The sequence below is a fragment of the Quercus suber genome, unplaced genomic scaffold (genome assembly GCF_002906115.3).
Source record: "Quercus suber isolate HL8 unplaced genomic scaffold, Cork oak 2.0 scaffold_1289, whole genome shotgun sequence".
Taxonomy (NCBI): Eukaryota; Viridiplantae; Streptophyta; class Magnoliopsida; order Fagales; family Fagaceae; genus Quercus; species Quercus suber.
Window position 1 is genome coordinate 4,946 of NW_027070678.1, and position 20,240 is coordinate 25,185.

Here is a 20,240-nt window from a genome sequence, read left to right on the forward strand (position 1 = left end):
CAAAGTATCAATTGTGATACAAGGATGTTTTAACTTTAAAAGGTGAATTAGCCTTACACGCTCGCCAATCAGACAATCATAAGCACGTTGCATATTGTCCTGTAAGGATGGTTCAATTAATTTTGTAAACTCATAATTGAGAGCAGAACTCACATCTGGCAGATTGTTGAAAGAGAATAGGAACTAGAGTTACTCTAAGACCCCATTTAGAACACTGGCAGCTTTGTTGAAGTTGCTGTGAATCGAACAGAAGAGAGAAGAACATCCAGCTTTGTTTAAGTGCTTCACCGGCCCTTCAAGGATGCATCCATATGGGAATCGCATTTGCTAAAGACAAAACTTCCAGAACCAACAAATTTTGTGAATAGATACATGAATTCTGAGAGCCATGTCCATACTCAAATACCGATAATTAATAATTCTCTATGGAAAGAAATCTTAGGTCTGTGAAAGCAACATCTCCCTCAAGTGGCTAGTGCCTGTGAGTGTATATATTACATATTTTCATCAAATTCTTAGTATATGACATCAACCAAAGCTGAGTGTTATTTTCCGCAAAGGATTCCTCTTGATTAAGGGTGTGTCATTAGGGTAAAAAGGGTAATAATGTAGCAAGAAATTTTCACTTAGCATATGTAATATTTGTGTGTGTATAATTTTGTGTTGTAGCTAAAATGGCACATTCTCCTTGTATGTTTCAAGGTCGGGGGGGGGGGGGGGTACAAGGATGTGAATTCAAGACTTACTGATGTGTATCCTAGGAAGAAAAATGTGTGTATATAATATTTATAGTTTAATTATGTTTCAATTTTATAGAATAGATTGGTCCTCTTTAGGAAAAATTATTGGTTTGGCCCTTGTTTGTTCAAAACCATGTTTGTTTCAATTTTTAATATTCTAGAATTGTTTGGTTGGTTCAACAATGAATGTAAATGACTCGTGCATGAACATCTTGTAATCAATGTAACCATTCAATTTACTTGAAAAAATTACGATAATTTTCCCTAGGAAATGATGCCAAACGAAGCTCCTAATTAGCTTTGGAGTGCCGAGGAATAATTTACTCCTTGTTTTGGCATAATATTAAGTTGATATTAAATCTAAAGCAGACAATGTTTGTAGCTTTGTTGTGGACTCGTTATTTGGACTTGTCATTCAATCAACTCATCTGGCAGATTCTATCATTCAGCATGGCCAAGAATTTGACCAAGATAAACCTTTCTTATAATGATCTAACAGGTGGGATTAGTTCCACTAACTGGATAGATCTTTCGAATCTTTTTAACCTTGACTTGCGTTCCAATTCGCTTAATGGGAGTATTCCAGTCTCTTTGTTTTCCCGTCCATCATTGCAGAAATTACACAACTTTCCAACAGTCGATTTTCTGGTCTACTCAATGAATTTTACAAAAGTTAATTTAATATAATGGATACCCTTGATTTGAGTTCCAACAAATTGGAAGGGCCTTATACCCATGACTGTCTTTGAACTTCAAGACCTTAAAAGTTTCTGTCACTTTCTTCAAACAACTTTAATGGCTCCTTGCAGCTTAATAAGATTCAACAAATGAGAAACCTTTTCCATCTTGATCTTTCGTACATTAGCTTGTTGATTGAATATAATGGAAATAATTCTTCTTTGTTGCCGTCCTTTCCCCAAATTACCACATTAAAATTATCTTCTTGCAAGTTGAAAGTATTTCCCGATTTCTTGAGAAACCAATCCAAATGGAAATTAACCATTCTTGACCTTTCAAATAACCAGATTCAGCGAGGGAGTCCTAAATGGATCTGGAAACTTAGTAATCTTCTTTACTTAAATCTCTCTTAAAACCATTTGCAGACGACCCTTAAAGGACCTTTACTCAATCTTTCTAGTTTGAGTGTCCTAGACTTCGTTCCACCCAGCTTGAGGGGGAACTCGTGGTTCCCACACCATTTGCCACATACTTGGATTTCTCGAGGAATAACTTCAACTCTGCCATACCAGCTAGCATTGGTCACTCCCTTCCTTTTGCTTATTTCTTCTCTCTTTCAAACAATAAATTCCGTGGGGGTAACCCTCTCTCATTATGCGGCACTACATATCTTCAAATTCTTGATCTGTCATATAATACTTTGAATGGCACAATTCCCCAATGCTTGATTGAGATGAGCAATACTCTTAAGGGTGTTGGATTTGAAGAGAAACAAACTAAGTGGCACAATATCTGATACATTTCTAGATGTTTGTGGTTTGAAACTCTAAATCTTAATGGAAACCAACTTGAAGGAGTTGTACCTAGGTCTTTGGCAAACTGCATAAATTTCGAGGTCTTGACACACATATTGCGCGTCCTTGTCTTGTGATCTAATAAATTTCACGGGCTGATTGTTTATGGAGGGTCAAATTGCGTCTTGCTGATTCTTCAAATTCTAGACCTCAGTTCAAACAACTTTACTGGTCAGCTTCCAAGAAAATCATTTTCTACCTGGAAGGCAATGCTGGAAGAAGAGGAGGATCTCCCTTCAGCGCTCGGTCACCTTTACCTCGAATTTGATTTCCTGGATTTATTAATCCATTTTATTATCAAGATGTGATAACAGTAACTAGTAAGGGTCTAGACATCGAGCTAGTGAAGATTTTAATTATATTCACCTTGCTTGACGTTTCATGCAATAATCTTAATGGGCCAATACCAGAAGAATTAGGAGAATTCAAATCACTATATTTTCTCAACTTGTTGCATATTGCTTTTACAAGCTAAATCCCACCATCTATGGGAAACTTAGCTCAACTGGAATCATTAGACTTGTCAAGCAACAATCTCAGTGGGGAGATTTCTATGCAACTTGCAGATCTTACTTTCCAGGCAGTCCTAAACTTTTCGTTTAATCAATTGGTGGGGCAGATTCCACAAGGCAAGCAATTTGCTACATTTTCAGTAGTTTCCTATGAGTGGAACGAGGGATTATGAGGGTACCCTTTGGAGATAGAATGCACATCTACAGAGCCTAGATCACTACATCCAACATTTGAAGAAACTCATTTGAGTTCTAGAATTGTGATTGACTGGAATTTCTTAAGTGCAGAACTGGGATTTGCTGTTGGCCTTGGGATTGTAATTGGACCCCTTATGTTTTGGAAGAGGTGGAGGATATGGTATTACAAAAACGTTGATGACATTCTTTCCAGCATCTTTCCTCACTTGTATCTTGGAAAAGAATATGGTTGAAGACGAACACAGACGAATGAGGAGCGGAGGCACTATTGATAGTTAGGAGGAGCAATGCAATAGTGTGATCATGATTACATCTAGCAAAATAAAGATTCCATCCTTGCAATCGGATGTAAAAGCATTGTCTTAAGGTATGATGTTTGTAACCAATAAGTTGTATCTCTGAAATACTTCTCTAATATATGAGACGCATGCGTTTGGCAAAAATTATTTTTGCCAACTTATTTTACTATTCAGCTTATTTTTAGTTCTATTCATAAGTTCCACTGCACTTTTGGTATTATTCATGAGTTTCACTGTATTATTTCATCTAACTTCTATCTTTATCTCTAGTACTTTTAGCAAAAAATTTTTAATTTCAGAAAAATAAGTGAAGTCCAAATGGACCGCAATGTGGAGCGAAACTTGCCCCTGTTGTCACATCTCACATGTTTGTCTAACCCTTTAAAAAAGCATTAGACTTTTTTGAGCAATTCTTCCTATACTACAGCACAAGCTTTCGAAGGCTCAAATTTTCCATCAACATGCGAATTCTGAGAGATGTAAATAGATTGCAAGTTATATTGATCTAAAGCAATTAATAATAAACAATTTTTATTACAATTTTAACTAAATAGGTTTGGTCTTCTATAAACCTTTTAGTATCTTCTATCCTTTATTTTAGTTTAAGGGTAGATACTAGATGCCATAGAAATGATCAATGGGTAGTTGCACAAAGCACAATGATGTTGGGTTAATATAACATAATTAAGCACATACCCATTGGACTTAGGCCTTTTGGGTTAAAGTATATCTCTATATGTTATATTAATTACTCAAAGGAAGCTCTCCAAGGTGTTTATCTCCCCGACAAGTGGTATCAGAGCCCATGGTGGTGTGGGGCAAAGGTGGCAAGGCTATTGAGGTTCCTTTCACAGTTGGAGCGGGAACGGGGTGTGTGTACTTGAAACCCTTTCACAAATGGAGCAGGGCAGGTCCCTTTCGCAGTTAGAGCGGTGACGGTATATTACACCAAGCAAGCCCATAAATCTCACACAAGCGATTTTGAAAAAAAACCCAACAAAGGAGTATTATTGCCAATGGTGGTAGACAATGATGAGGTGCAAGGTTCCCATGGACATGGACGTGCGGGGTTCTCATGGATGTGCGTGTGGGGTTGACACGTGGTTCCCATGGATGGCGTACGAGAGACCCATGGATGGCGCGTTGATGAAGTGAAAAGCCCATTAGTCAAGGGGGAGTGAGTAGGACTTGTTCATGGCCTACAGAGAGGTCTTGAAGCTCATAGAGAGGCAGACTCACACGTGAGGGGGAGATTGTTCAGTTACACATGTGAGTGAAGTCCCACACTGAATAAAAATGAGAAGAATGAGTGGTTAATATAACATAATTGAGCACATGCCCATTAGACTTAGGCCTTTTGGGTTAAAGTGTGTCTCTATATGTTATATTAATTACTCAAAGGAAGTTCCCCAATGTGTTTATCTCCCCGACAAATGAGGCAATCCCATGAAGTTTTCAATTGGGCAGTATTGAAAAAACAACAAAAGACTTGTGCTTATGTAGCTTTCCATTAAGAAATTGATGGAGTTTCAGAATCCTTTCAAGTTACCAAGTCATGCATATATCTGTCATCCATAATTAAATCCTCAGAGAAGAATGATTCAAATTCAACCATTTCTTTTGTTGTCAGTTTCATAGACACAACTCCAATGTTCTGGTTGAAGTTTACAATCTTGGTGGTCCCAGGTATTGGACACACGTCTTCCCTCGGTGATGAACGCAGGCTAGTGCTAATTGTGATGGGGTGCATCCCTTCTTTGCTGCCATACATTATTAACATGCTCAAATACCCTTTTGTTTTTGTTATTCTCTAGATTTTCAGGTTGGAACCTAGGTAGAAGCTGAAAGTAGAGAAAGACATGTATCATCATGACTACATGTTCTGATTTCATGATAAATAATCAATTCTCCTAAACCGTTAAAAAATGATTTCATTATTTACCATATAATTATTATTATTTTTATTTATTTTTTATTCTTAAATTTTGTTGTCAGTATTAAATATATAAATAGATTAAATATGTTACTAAATCTATCACTAGCAAATTGGCTCATAATATGAGTAGATGAAAATTTTAATATAAAAAGAAAGTAAAAAAATATATAATTATTTATTTATAGACACAAAATTCATTATTTAAAAAAAGAAAGTAATATGACATTGTTTATTTTGAAAAAAAAAAAAAAAAAAACTGCTGCACTTTGCTAGTTTGCTAAAGGGATATATAAAAACAAAACATTTCTTAATTAATATTTTAATATATTTAAAATTAAATTCTCTTACGAGAAAAATGCTTTATTACTAATAATTAATCGTAACATATGATTTTACAAATATTTTAGAAAATAAATTATGTATTATATTTAATTACAAAAAAATCACATAGGCGGAGTTGCTACTAGCATAAACAAAAACTGACACAAACAAAGGCATTTACAAGACACTACACCAAACGTTACACAAAAATAAAAGTATGCGGTTTACTTTGACGACAGCTCCTCTCTAATGAATCTCTGCTAACAAAACAATCGATCCCACTCTCTCTCTCGCTCTCTCTCACAAGTCTCAGTCACTCTCTTATCCTGTCTTTTGGCTTTTACTTCTTTTTTCTACCCCTATTCTGTTGGAAAAATTCTATATAAAAAATTTCAGCAAGCACACAAGCCTTGACTTTTGTATATGATATTAGACAGAAAGGAAGAATTCAATTCTTCTCTTCGCTTGGCCGAATGTCCTTACGTTTTCTTTAGCCAATTTTTCTTCTTCTTTCAGCATATCCCACAAGCGCGTCCGTTTGGATAACACTTATTGTTGCTGAAAGTTGATAAAAACTGATTGTTGCTGAAAACACTGTAGCAAAATAATTTTTAAATGTGTGAATAGTGTTGTGGGACCCACTTTTAATATTAAAAATGACGTGAACAGTGCGTGAACAGTGCGTAAACAGTACACGCACAGTATACGCACAGTACTTTTTGTCCCCAAAGTCAACAAATGCGGAAGGAAAAAAAAAAAAAAAAAAAGAGAAAACGCGAGAACAGAGACGTGCTGCAGCTTAACGCTGTATCTAAACCCAGCCGCTAAATGTCAAGTCCCGTTAAGAGACATGGTTAGCATGAAGGCTTTGGAAACAAGTTCATTAAATGAGCTATTCCGTCACGTGAGGGCTGGAACCCACGTGTGCCACACGCTAAACATATTCCAGGAAAAACTTTCAGTAGTAGGCCCGTGCCAAAAAAGTCATGTTCCATGGCACTTTTCTCTCCTCAACCTACCATTACCTTCATTATGTCTTCAATTCTATACCGTATCAGTCTTTCGTGTTACAGCCCCAATGAGAATTCCACTCTTTTCATGGCTTTTCTTCATACCCATTTGCTCAATTTTTCTGACCTTCAGTATCAATGTGGTGTCTGGCCAATGTCTTGACGATCAGAAATCGTTGTTGCTCCAATTCAAGAACAGCCTCAAATTCAATACTACTTTTTCCACAAAATTGGTGCACTGGAATGTATCTCGTGATTGCTGTTCTTGGGAAGGTGTAACATGCAGCAATGAAAGCTTCAGCAAGGGACACGTTATTGGTCTCAATCTGACCGACGAATCAATCTATGTTGGACTTGACTATTCAAGTAGCCTTTTCAGTCTTCAGCATCTCCAGGACCTGAGTTTGGCTTATAACAACTTCAACAATTCTCAGATTCCACCAGGGTTTGGCAATCTGATGAATTTGAGTTATTTAAACCTATCAAATGCTGGCTTTGCGGGGCTGATTCCCATTGAGACTTCGAACTTGGAAAGGTTGGTTACCCTTGATTTGTCTACTGTTTCTATGCTGAAAATTGAGAACCCAGATTTAGCTACGCTAGTTCAGAATTTTGGGGAGCTAAAGGAACTTTATCTTGATGGTGTAAATATATCAGCGTCAAGGAATGAATGGTGTCAAGCCCTATCTTCTTCAGTGCCAAATCTAAGGGTGCTGAGCATGTCAAATTGTTATCTTTCAGGTTCTCTTGATTCCTCCTTATTGAAGCTTCAGTCCCTCTCTATCATTCGTCTCGATAATAATCCCCTTAATGCTCCAATGCCAGAATTTTTTGCAAATTTCACAAATTTGACTTCCTTGGGTCTCAGTTCTTGTGGATTGAATGGAACAATTCCAGAAAATATCTTCCGGATTCTAAAACTGCAGACGCTTGACTTGTCATATAATGACCTACTTCTAGGGGCATTGCCAGAGTTTCTTCCAAATGGTTCTCTTCGGTCACTGCTGCTTAGTGGTATAATATTTTCAGGGGCACTGCCAGATTCTATTGGTAACCTTACAATGTTGTCCAGATTAGATTTATCATATTGCAATTTCAATGGTTCAATCCCAAATTCTTTGGCAAACCTTACTCAGTTAATTTATTTGGACATGTCACACAACAAATTCAACGGACAGATTCCATCATTCAGCATGGCCAAGAATCTGACTGAGATAAACCTTTCCTTTAATGATCTGGGAGGTGGTATTACTTCAACTCGGTGGGAAGAACTTATAAATCTGGTGAATCTTGACTTGGGTTACAATTCAATTGAAGGGAGTATTCCAATGTCTCTGTTTTCCCATCCATCAATTCAGAAGCTACGACTTTCGAACAACAAATTTTCTGGTGGACTCCGTGAATTCAACGGTTCTTCTTACCCATTGGACACCCTTGATTTGAGTAGCAACAACTTGGAAGGGCCCTTTCCTGTGTCTGTCATCAGCCTCCCAGGTATTAAATCCCTCTCATTTTCTTACAACAAATTTAATGGCTCCTTCCAGCTTGATGCGATTCAGCAACTAAGGAATCTATCAAGTCTTGATCTTTCTTACAACAAGATGTCAGTCAAATATAGTGGTACTGCTTCTTCTTTGCCCTTTCCCCAATTTAGTACATTTAAGTTGGCTTCTTGCAATTTGAGCACATTCCCTGATTTCTTGAAAAACCAATCCAAACTAACCATTCTTGACCTTTCAAAAAACGAGATTTATGGAGAGATACCCGACTGGATTTGGAAATTTAATAATCTTATGTACCTAAATCTCTCTCATAACCACCTTGTGACTCGACAGGAGCCTTTACCGAATCTTCCTGCTAGATTAAGTATCCTAGACCTTCACTCCAACAAACTCCAGGGCCAACTCCCACACCTCCCACCACTTGTTACATATCTGGACTTCTCAATGAATAATTTCAGCTCTGTAATACCAACTAGCATTGGAATCTCCCTTAATTCCACAATTTTCTTATCTCTTTCAAGCAATAAATTCCATGGGGAAATACCTCAATCATTATGCAATGGTACATATCTTCTAGTTCTTGATCTATCTAATAATTCCTTGAGTGGCACCATTCCCCAATGCTTCTACGCAATGAGTGAGACTCTAGGGGTTCTGAATCTAAGGAGAAACAACCTCAATGGCACAATATCTGACAAATTTCCAGGCAAATGTGGTTTACAAACTCTAAGTCTCAACAGCAACCTACTACGTGGAAAGTTACCCATGTCTCTAGCCAATTGCACAAATTTGGAGGTCTTGGATATAGGGAACAACCATATTGAGGATGTTTTCCCATGTTACTTGAGGAACATATCCAGTTTACGTGTCCTTGTCCTGCGATCGAATAATTTTTACGGGTCCATTGGTTGTGATGGGTCAAATGTCACCTGGCCTATACTTCAGATTGTAGACCTAGCTTCAAACAATTTTACTGGTCAGTTTCCAAATAAATCCTTTTCTACCTGGAAGGCAATGATGGCCAATGAAGATGAGGTCCAGTCAGTGCTCAATCACCTCCGATTTGAAGTCCTACAATTAGGTCCTCAAATTTATTATCAAGATATGATAACAGTTACCAGTAAAGGTCTAGCAATTGAGCTGGTCAAAATTCTAACTGTTTTCACCTCAATTGACATTTCTGCCAACAAGCTTAATGGGTCAATACCAGGAGACATAGGAGAACTCAAATCACTATATATTTTCAACTTGTCACATAACGCTCTTACAGGCAAAATCCCACCATCTCTGAGAAATTTGTCTGAGCTGGAATCATTAGACTTGTCAAGCAACATGCTCACAGGGGAGATCCCTACACAGCTAACAGATCTTACTTTCCTGGCAGTTCTGAACCTTTCATTCAACCAATTGACAGGGCCTATTCCATACATCAAGCAATTTAGTACATTTTCAGAAGATTCCTATGAAGGGAACAAATATTTATGTGGAAAACCTTTAAAGACAGAATGCATTGCAGTGCCTAGATTGTCCTCTCCAACATTTGAAGAAACTCATTCAAATTCTGGGATTGTGATTGACTGGAATTTCATAAGTGCAGAATTGGGATTTTTTTTGGCTTTGGGATTGTCATTGGACCCCTTATGTATTGGAAGAGGTGGAGGATATGGTATTACAAGCACATTGATGACGTTCTTTTCAGCATCTTCCCTCAGCTGTATCTTGGAAAAGAGGATTGCCGAAGATGAGCACGGAGGGATAAGGAGCGGAGGCACTATTGATAGTTAGGAGGAGCAATGCAGCAGTGTTATAATGATTAAATCTAGCAAAATAAAGAATCCACCAGTGCAGTTGGATGTAAAAGCGTTGTCTTAAGGTATGATGTTTGTAACTAGTATGCTGTATCTCTGAAATACTTCTCCAATATATAAGCATGTGATGTGGTAGTGAAACCTGCCCCTGCTGTCACATGTGTGTCAATCACTAATTCATACATCAGCTCATTTTATTTTTCCATACAGTTGGGCTTCATCTATATGAATAAAACTGAGTTACAATTTATATTTGCTCCTCAGAAGTCAGAATTGAATATAACCAACCTTGTGTCTTAAGGATGATTTCTTTTTTAGAAAATAATTTGCGTGCAAGTGCCAGTGTGTGTGGTAGAGGAAAAGAGGTGGGTTTGTGTGAAAGTGATGATTTACCAATCACCAGTTGCATATGTCATCAAGTTGTGGCAAATAGTGTGATATAAACCAGCCAGCCAAATAGCATGCATATAAACCAGCTAGCCAAATAAGTTTGTAAATCACCAATCAAATTTATTGTCATATCAGTTTGTAAAGAATTTGTAATAGCTTTAACATTTTCTTAAGATCAGTAATAGTTTGGGCAAGCAAAATGTTAGGGAATGATTTGTAAAAGCAGTAGTAATATCTAGTAAGTAATAACAGCATAATTTCTACTTCAAAGGCCATGTTATTGAGTAGGAATTTCGTCTGCAAGGAATCAATGTGGGAGGTCCAGTTTTTCTTGTCCTGGAAAGATACATTATGGAAGACTTAAAAGACTTTGGTAGGTCAAGCAAATAATCGATGGGCAATGATATAGCTGCTGGAATTATAATCCAGACGTGTCTATTGGTGCTTGACAAGTCAAGCAGAGCGTAAACCCATGGTCAAGAGTTTCTGCTTTTTAAGCCACCACATCTGTTATCAACTTATCAGCTTCACTCAATACTCAAATCTCTCATAGGCATCGCTTTTACACCTCCAAGTTCCAATATGAAACTTTTGCTCTCCCGAAGGCTTTTGCTTGTTACTTATTAAAAGAATGTTGATGACATTCTTTTCAACATCTTCCCTCAGCAGTATCTGGAAAAAGAATATCATCCAAGACGAGCATAGAGGAATAAGGAGCGGAGGTACTATTGATAGGTAGGGTATATGTGTGTATGGAAATTTAAAAAAAAGAAAAAAGTTTCTTAAAAAAACCAATTAATATGGAAAAATAAAATATTACTATAGATTCCAAGGATGAAGTAAATTATTTTTTCAAGTTAAATTTATTTTTGGTAGTCTAAGTAGGGAAAAAAAAAGAAAAGAAAGCAACAATGGATGTAGTAATATGTTCTTTCATAAAATGAAATATTTTCATATGTGAACATCTTCATGGACATTTTTGGTAGTCCAAGTTTTTTTTTTTTTTTTTTTTTTTTTTTTTTTTTTTTTTTTTTTTTTTTTTTTTTTAAAAAAAAAAAAAAAAAAAAAAAAACATCCCAAGTATTTGGAAGAGACAAATAAAGAAAAAAACTCAACTTCTAACTTGTTTGATCAATGTCCTATTTGTCTCGTCTTTTAACGATTTGAATCCACATTAATTTTTTGAGGTAAGGTTTGAAACTATACGCTGAATATGCCATATATCATCTCACATTTAAAAAAGATATTTTATATAATTGTTACACAAAATATCATCTTCATTTGTAAAATACATTAGAACCCACTGCCTGTGATAGAGAGGGCAGAAAAATACCATCTCATAGTTATAGGAATGGTTCTAGGAATATAAATTATTGGTTCATTTCATAATTTTTTGTCACAATTCTGATGTGTTAAACTATAACTGTTTCTCACTTACACATTGACATACCATCTTTTTTTCCCATTTAAACTATGCCACATTACAATTATAGCAAATAAATTGTGTTATAATTTAGTACGTCGTACTAAATTTTTTTCATAGTTATGATGCTATTAATGGAGTGAATTAATGGAGTGATAGAGAACAAAAGTTGGTCGATGGGGTGCAACTAAGGTCCAACAATAATTTCCTCTTCAATGGCTAGAAGTCAAGGAAATGACTATGACTATGACTGTGACTAATGACTAATGACTAGTTTAAATGAGCAATGGCATTGGCAACATCCCAATGGATCAATTATTTGAGTATTTGTCTATTTCAAACGTTAAAACTATTTATTGTTTTGCTTTTCTGAGTTATTTGAACCTATTATTGGTGGTAGCTACTAGCTACACATCTAATTAAGTTTGAGTAGTCGATTATTCACTATAGTTGATTTCTTGTAAATTCAAAGAAAAATATGGTGCTTTAAAATGTAATTCTTATAAGTAAATGAATGGTTATAGATTTTAAAATTAAATTTGGCTAAATTTGCTAATGAATTCCATGTTTTTGACTTCTTGATGTCCAAAACTATATCTTTCCCCTGAGTGTAACATGATCATGGTGGCTTAAAAACGGTGATTTTTATATTAACCATGACCGACATGACAATGATGATAGAAATTGAACTATTGGGTTTTCGTAAGGTGCATTGGTCCAAGATGCCAGGCCTATCGATGTTTTCACACTGATTAAATTTTCATTTTGATTGCAAATTCAATTTTCCACATTGAGAATAATATTTTAATAATTTGATTATTACAATGATGGAGAATTGACGATTCCAATCTTGGTTCTCATAATAAAGAAATATAAGGTATATCATTTTTTTTTTTTAAATAAAAATGAGTAGGGGGGCGATCTGAGTTAGCGTCTTCTACCTACACGTGACTATAGTGATACCTTACCCATTTTAAATCATAATCCACACTTCTAAATCATAATCCAATATTATTTAAATGAACTCATTTCCAATGTTTTGACAATCAAACAATATTTTTAGCTTCGTTTGAGTTTGATGGGAATGAGTAAATTATGTTCAAAACTCCACATCGTGAATGCATTTTGGATTTAGCTAGCATCTATCTGATTAGCAGATAATAAGTACACCAGTAACATTAATTAATCACCATTTTAATCCATAGGCTAATATTCTTTAGCAGCACTTCTCTAGTTAATGACTGTTTTAATCCAATGGAAAATCCAAAAAAAAAAAAAAAATCATTAGTCAAAATTACAATCTTATTCATTTTATATTTATATTATAAAGGCAATTAGTTTTATTGGCTTCTTTATTTCTTTTTTTAAATAATTAGATAGTTACAATAGGAGAGGAGATTTGAACATTAGATATTTTGTTCCAAGTTTCTTTTAAAATCAATGTCTTCTTATTCCTCTTATTTTGTGTTAGAAGTTAGAACTTATAATTAGTAGGTTTCTTTTACTGTTATTTTGTGTGGTATGAGCTATGGTGATAAAAATAAAAAATCGATGATGTTTTCAAAGTATTTTTCACTTTAAAAAAAAAATGACACGGAAGATCAACTAAAAACAATTTAATTTTGATAAATTGATGTGTTTTTAGCCAATTTCTCTTTGTGTTGATACTTACAAATGATTTCTTTAATTTCATTGAGATAATGAATTAGGTGTTTACGATTGAGGTCTCCATATATAGTTGTGAGAATAGAGTGGCTGAGGAAGTATTTAAAGGTTGTTTAAATTTATGTAATTTTAGGATATAAAAGTATTTTATATGTTAAATAAAAGTAAAATATCCCCATTTTAAAAAATAAAAATAAAAAACTAAGAAAACTCCTAAAATTTATCCTTCTTTCCCCTCACGTTCCCAAAAAAAAAAAAAAAAATTACAGTTACAGTTTATTTCTAAATTTTATCCTTTTTTATTTGATAAAAACATAAAATACATATTTTCAAATTATAATAGATGCAAATTATTAACCTTTATAAAAAAAAATAGAAGAACCTTTGAGCACTCGCATTGCGTGTACTTAAAGGCTAATAGTCTTATAGTGTTATATAATTTCTTTTAATAAAATGTGAATTAAGAAAATCAAGTTTTAATATATTCAACAATTTTGTGGCCAAACAAAAATATTATACAACAAAATAAGTATTATATATAGATTTTAATATACATAAAAATCATTTTAAATGAAATTATAAAGTAATCCGCGCATTGCGTGGGACATCATCTTTTTTTTTTTTTTTTGAGAAATTCATTCCGATGGGAAAAGTATATTCAATCAGGAAACATCTTTGGTTACAACAGACAAAACATTTGGAGGAACATCTTCCATCCAAATACGTAAAAGAAAAGACATTCTAGCCTCTCTAGCTAAAGCATGGACTATATTATTGCCTTGCCGCCGTACATGGGAGATAGAATAGGTTTAAAACAAACCAACTATAGGCCTAAAGTCTTTTACTAAGTGTCCAACAAAGGCATTTGAGCTGAGACATAATTCCTTAAACAATAGATCTTGATACTCAACTTTTTTTTTTTGATGAAGGAAAAATCTATATAAACAAGACAAAAGAGACTACAAAAAAAACACATCATCTACTTATCTAATAATTTTTCATGATAATTAACGGTGTTTGGATCCTAATTAGCTAAGACATAATTCCTTAAACAATAGATCTTGATACTCAATAAATTTCATAATTTTTTTTAACAAGACCAATGGTAATAAAATAAAAATAGTGTTAGTGACAATTCCAAGTGAAAATGACATGTAACTGAAAACGTGAAATTTATTATGTAATATGTAAACGTGACCTCCTGCAAGGGAACCACCATTTAATATCCATCCACTACCCCATTTTCAAAACCAGCACAGTTCATTTGACTGGTTTGATTTTTCGAAGATTTTCAGTGGTTCTTAAACGACAAGCTTGAAATTATATCCAAAAAGAAAAGACAAAGCTTGAAAAGTCATCATCTTGAAAAGCCGGCCATATTAATAAAAATTCTCACTTTCGGAATATGCATTTTATTTTGACAACGGCACTTCTAGGGAATCCCTACTAAAAGTCTAAAACGATACAATTTCATTCTCTCTCTCTCTCTCTCTCTCTCTTGAATTGCATTTTCGCTTTTTGGTAATGCTGCTTTTTTCTGCCACCAATTCTAATCCACACAAACTTTCAACCACTCGAGCAACAAGCCCAAAAAAAGGGTCATGTTCTATGAGTCTTTCCTTTTTTGAACCCACCATTTATTTCATCAACCGTTCAATTCTTTACTGCATACGTCTTTCTTGTTACAGGCTCCAATGAGAATTTCACACTTTTCATGGCTTTTCTTCATACCCAGGTGCTCAATTTTTCTCAGTTTCTGTATCTTTGTGGTGTCTGACCATTGTCTTGAGGATCAGAAATCCCTGTTGCTCCAATTCAAGAACGGCCTCAACTTCACTACTACTTTGTCCACTAAACTGGTGCACTGGAATGAAGCAAGTGATTGCTGTTCTTGGGAAGGTGTAACCTGCAGCAAAGGACGCGTTATTGGTCTCAATCTGACCAAGGAATCAATCTATGGTGAACTTGTCAATTCAAGTACCCTTTTCAGTCTTCAGCATCTCCAGGACCTGAGTTTGGCTTATAACAACTTCAGCAATTCTCGGATTCCTGCAGGGTTTGGCAATCTGATGAATTTGAGCTATTTAAACCTGTCAAATGCTGGCTTCTCGGGACAGCTTCCCATTGAGATTTCGAACTTGAAAAGGTTGGTTACCCTTGATTTGTCTACATCTTCTTTGTTGAGTTTTTCCATGCTGAAACTTGAGAACCCAAATTTAGCTAAGCTAGTTCAGAACCTTTCGGAGATTAAGGAACTTTATCTTGATGGTGTAAATATATCAGCGCCAGGGAATGAGTGGTGTCAGGCGTTATCATCTTCACTACCAAATCTAAGTGTGTTGAGCATGTCAAGTTGTTCTCTTTCAGGACCTCTTCATTCTTCCTTTCAGGAGCTTCAGTCTCTCTCAGTTATTCTTCTCCATAATAACAATTTTTCTGCTGCTCCAGTTCCAGAATTTTTTGCTAATTTCAGAAATTTGACGTCCTTGCGTCTTAGTTCTTGTGGATTGAATGGTCAATTTCCAGAAAAGATTTTCCAGGTTCCAACACTGCAGACGCTTGACTTATCAGATAATAAACAACTGAGTGGTACTTTGCAAGGATTTCATTCCAATGGTTCTCTCAGGTCACTGGTGCTTAGCAGGACAAATTTTTCAGGGACACTGCCAGATTCTATTGGTAACCTTAAAATGTTGTCCAGAATAGATCTTTCAAATTGTAGTTTCCTTGGATCAATCCCGAGCTCTATGGCAAATCTTGTTCAGTTGTTTTATTTGGACATGTCATCAAACAACTTCACAGGACCAATTCCATCGCTCAGCATGGCCAAGAAGTTGACTCAGTTAAACATTTCTCATAATAATTTAACAGGTCAGATTAATTTCACTCATTGGAAAGATCTTACGAATGTTGTTAATCTTGACTTGCGTTTCAATTCACTTAATGGTAGTATTCCTGTCTCTCTGTTTTCCCTTCCATCATTGCGGAATCTACAGCTTTCCAACAACCAATTTTCAAGTCTACACAATGAATCTTCCAACAGTTCTTCTTCAGTACTGGATACACTTGATTTGAGTAGCAACAAATTGAAAGGGCCAATACCAATGTCTCTCTTTGAACTTCAAGGTCTTAAGTTTCTCTCACTTTCTTCAAACAACTTTGATGGCTCCTTGCAACTTAATGAGATTCAGCAGCTGACAAACCTTTCCAATCTTGATCTTTCGTACAACAACTTGTCAATTGAATATAATGGAACTAATTCTTCATCATCCTCCTTTCCCCAAATGGCCACATTAAAATTGGTTTCTTGCAAGTTGAAGACTTTTCCAGATTTCTTGAAAAACCAATCCAAATTAACCATTCTAGACCTTTCAAATAACCAAATTAAGCAAGGAATTCCCAACTGGATTTGGAAACTTAGTAATCTTCATTACTTAAATCTCTCTTATAACTACCTGGTGATGACCTTAGAAGGACCTTTGTTCAATCTTTCTAGTTTGAGTGTCCTAGACCTTCGCTCCAACCAACTTGAGGGGAAACTCTCAGATCTCCCACCAGTTGCCACATACATGGATTTCTCAATGAATAACTCCAAATCTGCCATACCAGCTAGCATTGTTAAATCCCTTAATATTACTTATTTCTCAGTTTCAAGCAATAAGTTCCACGGGGATATCCCTCAATCATTATGCAATGCTACACATCTTCAAGTTCTTAATTTGTCTAATAATACCCTGAATGGAACGATTCCCCCATGCTTAATTGAGATGAGTAAGACTCTTGGGGTGTTGGATGTGAGGAGAAACAAACTAAGTGGCAATATAGCTGATACATTTCCATACCATTGTGGTTTGCAAACACTAAATCTCAATGGAAACCGACTTGGAGGAGTGGTACCAAGGTCTCTGGTCAATTGCACAAATTTGGAGGTCTTTGACATTGGGAACAATGAGATCAGCGATGTCTTCCCATGTCATTTGAGAAGCATATCCAAGTTGCGTGTCCTTATCTTGCGATCTAACAAATTTTATGGGCACATTAATAGTTGTAGAAGATCAAGATCAAATTTCTTCTGGCCAATTCTTCAAATTGTAGACCTAGCTTCAAACGAATTTACTGGTAAGCTTCCAAGAAAATTCTTTTCTACTTTGAAGGCAATGCATGATGAAGAAGACAAGGTCCGGTCAATGCTCAATTACCTCCAATTTAGTTCCCATTATGGTCAGTTTTATTATCAAGATAGCATAACAGTTACCAGTAAAGGTCTACACATTGAGCTGGTGAAAATTCTAACTATTTTCACCTCGATTGACATTTCTGCCAACAAGCTTGAAGGGCCAATACCAGAAACTATTGGAGAACTCAAATCACTACATGTTCTCAACTTGTCACATAATGCTCTTATGGGCAAAATCCCACTATCTTTGGGAAATTTGTCTCAGCTGGAATCATTAGACTTGTCACGCAACAAAATCACAGGGGAGATCCCTATGCAACTTGTAGATCTTACTTTCCTGGCAGCCTTAAACCTTTCATTCAATCAATTGGTGGGGCCAATTCCACGAGGCAAGCAATTTGGTACGTTTTCAAATTATTCCTATATACATAACAACGAGTTATGTGGGTTCCCTTTGACAATAGATTGCACAAGTGATGAAGCTCCACCACCTTCAGTAACACCAAAATCTAAAGGCACAAGTTCAACTACTTTGATTGGATTTGATTGGCAATTCATACTGATCGGATTGGGTTTTGGGGTTGGAGCAGCAGTTGTTGTTGCTCCCTTAACATTTTGGGAGAAAGGAAGAAAATGGCATGACGATTGCATTGATAAGATTCTACTGGTGATTTTTCCAATGTTGGGATTGTCTTACACTGGCTGCTATAATACGAAGGTTGAGGAAGATGAAGATATTGGAGATGAGAACACGGAAGATTGTGAAGACAATGGTGATGAAGATGAAATGGAAAGTGAAGAATTTGGCGGCCGATACTGTGTTTTTTGTTCTAAACTCGACATCAGTAGGAAGAGGGTCATCCATGACCCTCAATGTACATGCCATAACTCACCCCTTATTTCTGCTTCTTCCTCTACATACTTCATAGTCACATCATCTTAGCAAAGTTTCTCTCTCTGTGTCTCTCATTTTATTTTATTTTAAATTTCTTCTTTTTTTAGATAGATATGGACTCATCAACCTAAATGGTAGGAAACATCTTTTTCTCACATTTATGTGAATACATGTTGAAATTCATCGTAAATGTAAGAGGAATGTAAAAGGAATGAATACTATGTCACTTTCCTTTAAAATACCTAATAATTACTTATCGTCAAAACCTCACATCCTCAATACATTTAGCAATTAATACCACTATTCAATGTATTCTTTTGGAACACTTCTCTTATTATTTACGATTTTAAGCCATTGGTCAACATCACAATCCTATTCATTTTAAATTTATGTTATAATGGAGACTGAGTTGTCTCACATTCTCAATACATTTAGCAATTAATACCACTATTCAATGTATTCTTTTGGAACACTTCTCTTATTATTTACGATTTTAAGCCATTGGTTAACATCACAATCCTATTCATTTTAAATTTATGTTATAATGGAGATTGAGCTGTCGGCTTGATTCATAGTTCATTTTTTGAATTAATATCTTTTTTCTTTTTTTTTTTTGGATGGGAAGACTGAGGCTTTTACTAATAGACCTCAAAAAGAAACTACATCATGAAGAAGAGCTTGCTCTGGGATGCAAGGGTTCTCTTCTATCCAAGTCACATAATCTTCAATATCTAATGCATATTTTGCTAACAAGTGAGCAGGTCTATTGCCTTGCCTTTTTACATGGGAAAATTCAACCCTACCTATAGACCCACATGATAACAACACTCCCCTAACTACAGCAGCTATCGTGGAAGGTGGTTCAGACAAACCACAAAGAGCATTATATAGCAACAAAGAGTCACCCTCAATAATAAAATCATGAACTCCAGTGTCCTTAGCAAACTTCAAGCCCACTTCAACCGCCTTGGCTTCCACTTCCAACGCACCCAAAGGAGCATTGATTTTCTTACTCAAAGCCGCTATTACTTGACCCTCGAAGTCTCTAGTCAGCACACCCACACCAGCAAACTTTAAAGCTGAAAAAACTGCACCATCTACATTGATTTTATATCTCGGCCTTGTTGGAGGAGACCACCTAACCACTTGCAGTACCACTAGTGTATCGTTCACTCGAGTTGTTTCTTGATACTCTTGTAGGTACTACTGAGACCAATGAACCAATGCCAGAGCATTCTTTCTATTTCCGCCATGCCGAAACTCGTTTTGATTGAACCATATGGCCCATGCTAAAGTTACCGCTATCTCCGCATCCCTTTCATTGTAAGAATGTGACATTAATAAAAGCCATAGCAGATCAACGAAAGAGTTTACTTGGGTCCGATCAAAGTTGAACTTGAGCTTTGTGCATTGCCATACATCTCTTGCAACCTGACATGATCAAAACAGGTGACCCGAAGATTCAACATCCTCTCCACATTCATCACAACAAGCATCCACCTGCAAACCTTTCCGCAATAGATTTTCCTTTGCAAGCAGAGTACCTCGATAGACTCTCCATGCAAAATGGCGTACTTTGTGAAATACCTGTAAGCTCCAAAGAAGCTTCCAAAACCTACGATTCCTGCTGGAATCCGAGCTAGTTCCTGTATAACTTGGTCGAGACACCTCCACTGCCAACTTATATGCACTACGGACACTAAATAGACCATTAGAAGTACAAGCCCACACTAGCTTGTCATTAGGAAAATGTAAACTCAAAGGAATGCTTTTAATCAAATCTGCTTCATAAGGCAAAAAAATGGCATCAATTATCGGTGTTTTCCAGGTTA

At 35.8% G+C, this 20,240-nt stretch overlaps 2 protein-coding genes across 2 annotated transcripts; both read left to right on the forward strand.

Annotated features, from left to right (window-relative positions):
- The first annotated feature begins 6,388 nt into the window (after nt 1–6,388).
- On the forward strand, nt 6,389–9,835 carry LOC112040133 (receptor-like protein 7). The gene has a single exon (XM_065769702.1). The coding sequence runs from the start codon at nt 6,389–6,391 to the stop codon at nt 9,833–9,835; it is 3,447 nt and encodes a 1,148-aa protein (XP_065625774.1).
- An 806-nt stretch (nt 9,836–10,641) lies between these two features.
- Nucleotides 10,642–18,456, forward strand: LOC112031448 (receptor-like protein 6). Its single transcript, XM_065769704.1, has 2 exons — nt 10,642–10,712; nt 15,072–18,456. Exons 1-2 carry the CDS (start codon nt 10,642–10,644, stop codon nt 18,454–18,456), a joined length of 3,456 nt encoding a protein of 1,151 aa, XP_065625776.1.
- Nucleotides 18,457–20,240: the final 1,784 nt, after the last annotated feature.

Excerpts from the sequence above, each read along its gene's own strand:
- LOC112040133 (XM_065769702.1), top strand. The coding sequence starts at position 6,389 with ATGGTTAGCATGAAGGCTTTGGAAACAAGTTCATTAAATGAGCTATTC.
- LOC112031448 (XM_065769704.1), top strand. The coding sequence starts at position 10,642 with ATGGGCAATGATATAGCTGCTGGAATTATAATCCAGACGTGTCTATTG. Across the intron at positions 10,713-15,071 it reads CTTGACAAGTCAAGCAGAGC|GTGCTCAATTTTTCTCAGTT; the intron begins GTAAACCCATGG and ends CTTCATACCCAG.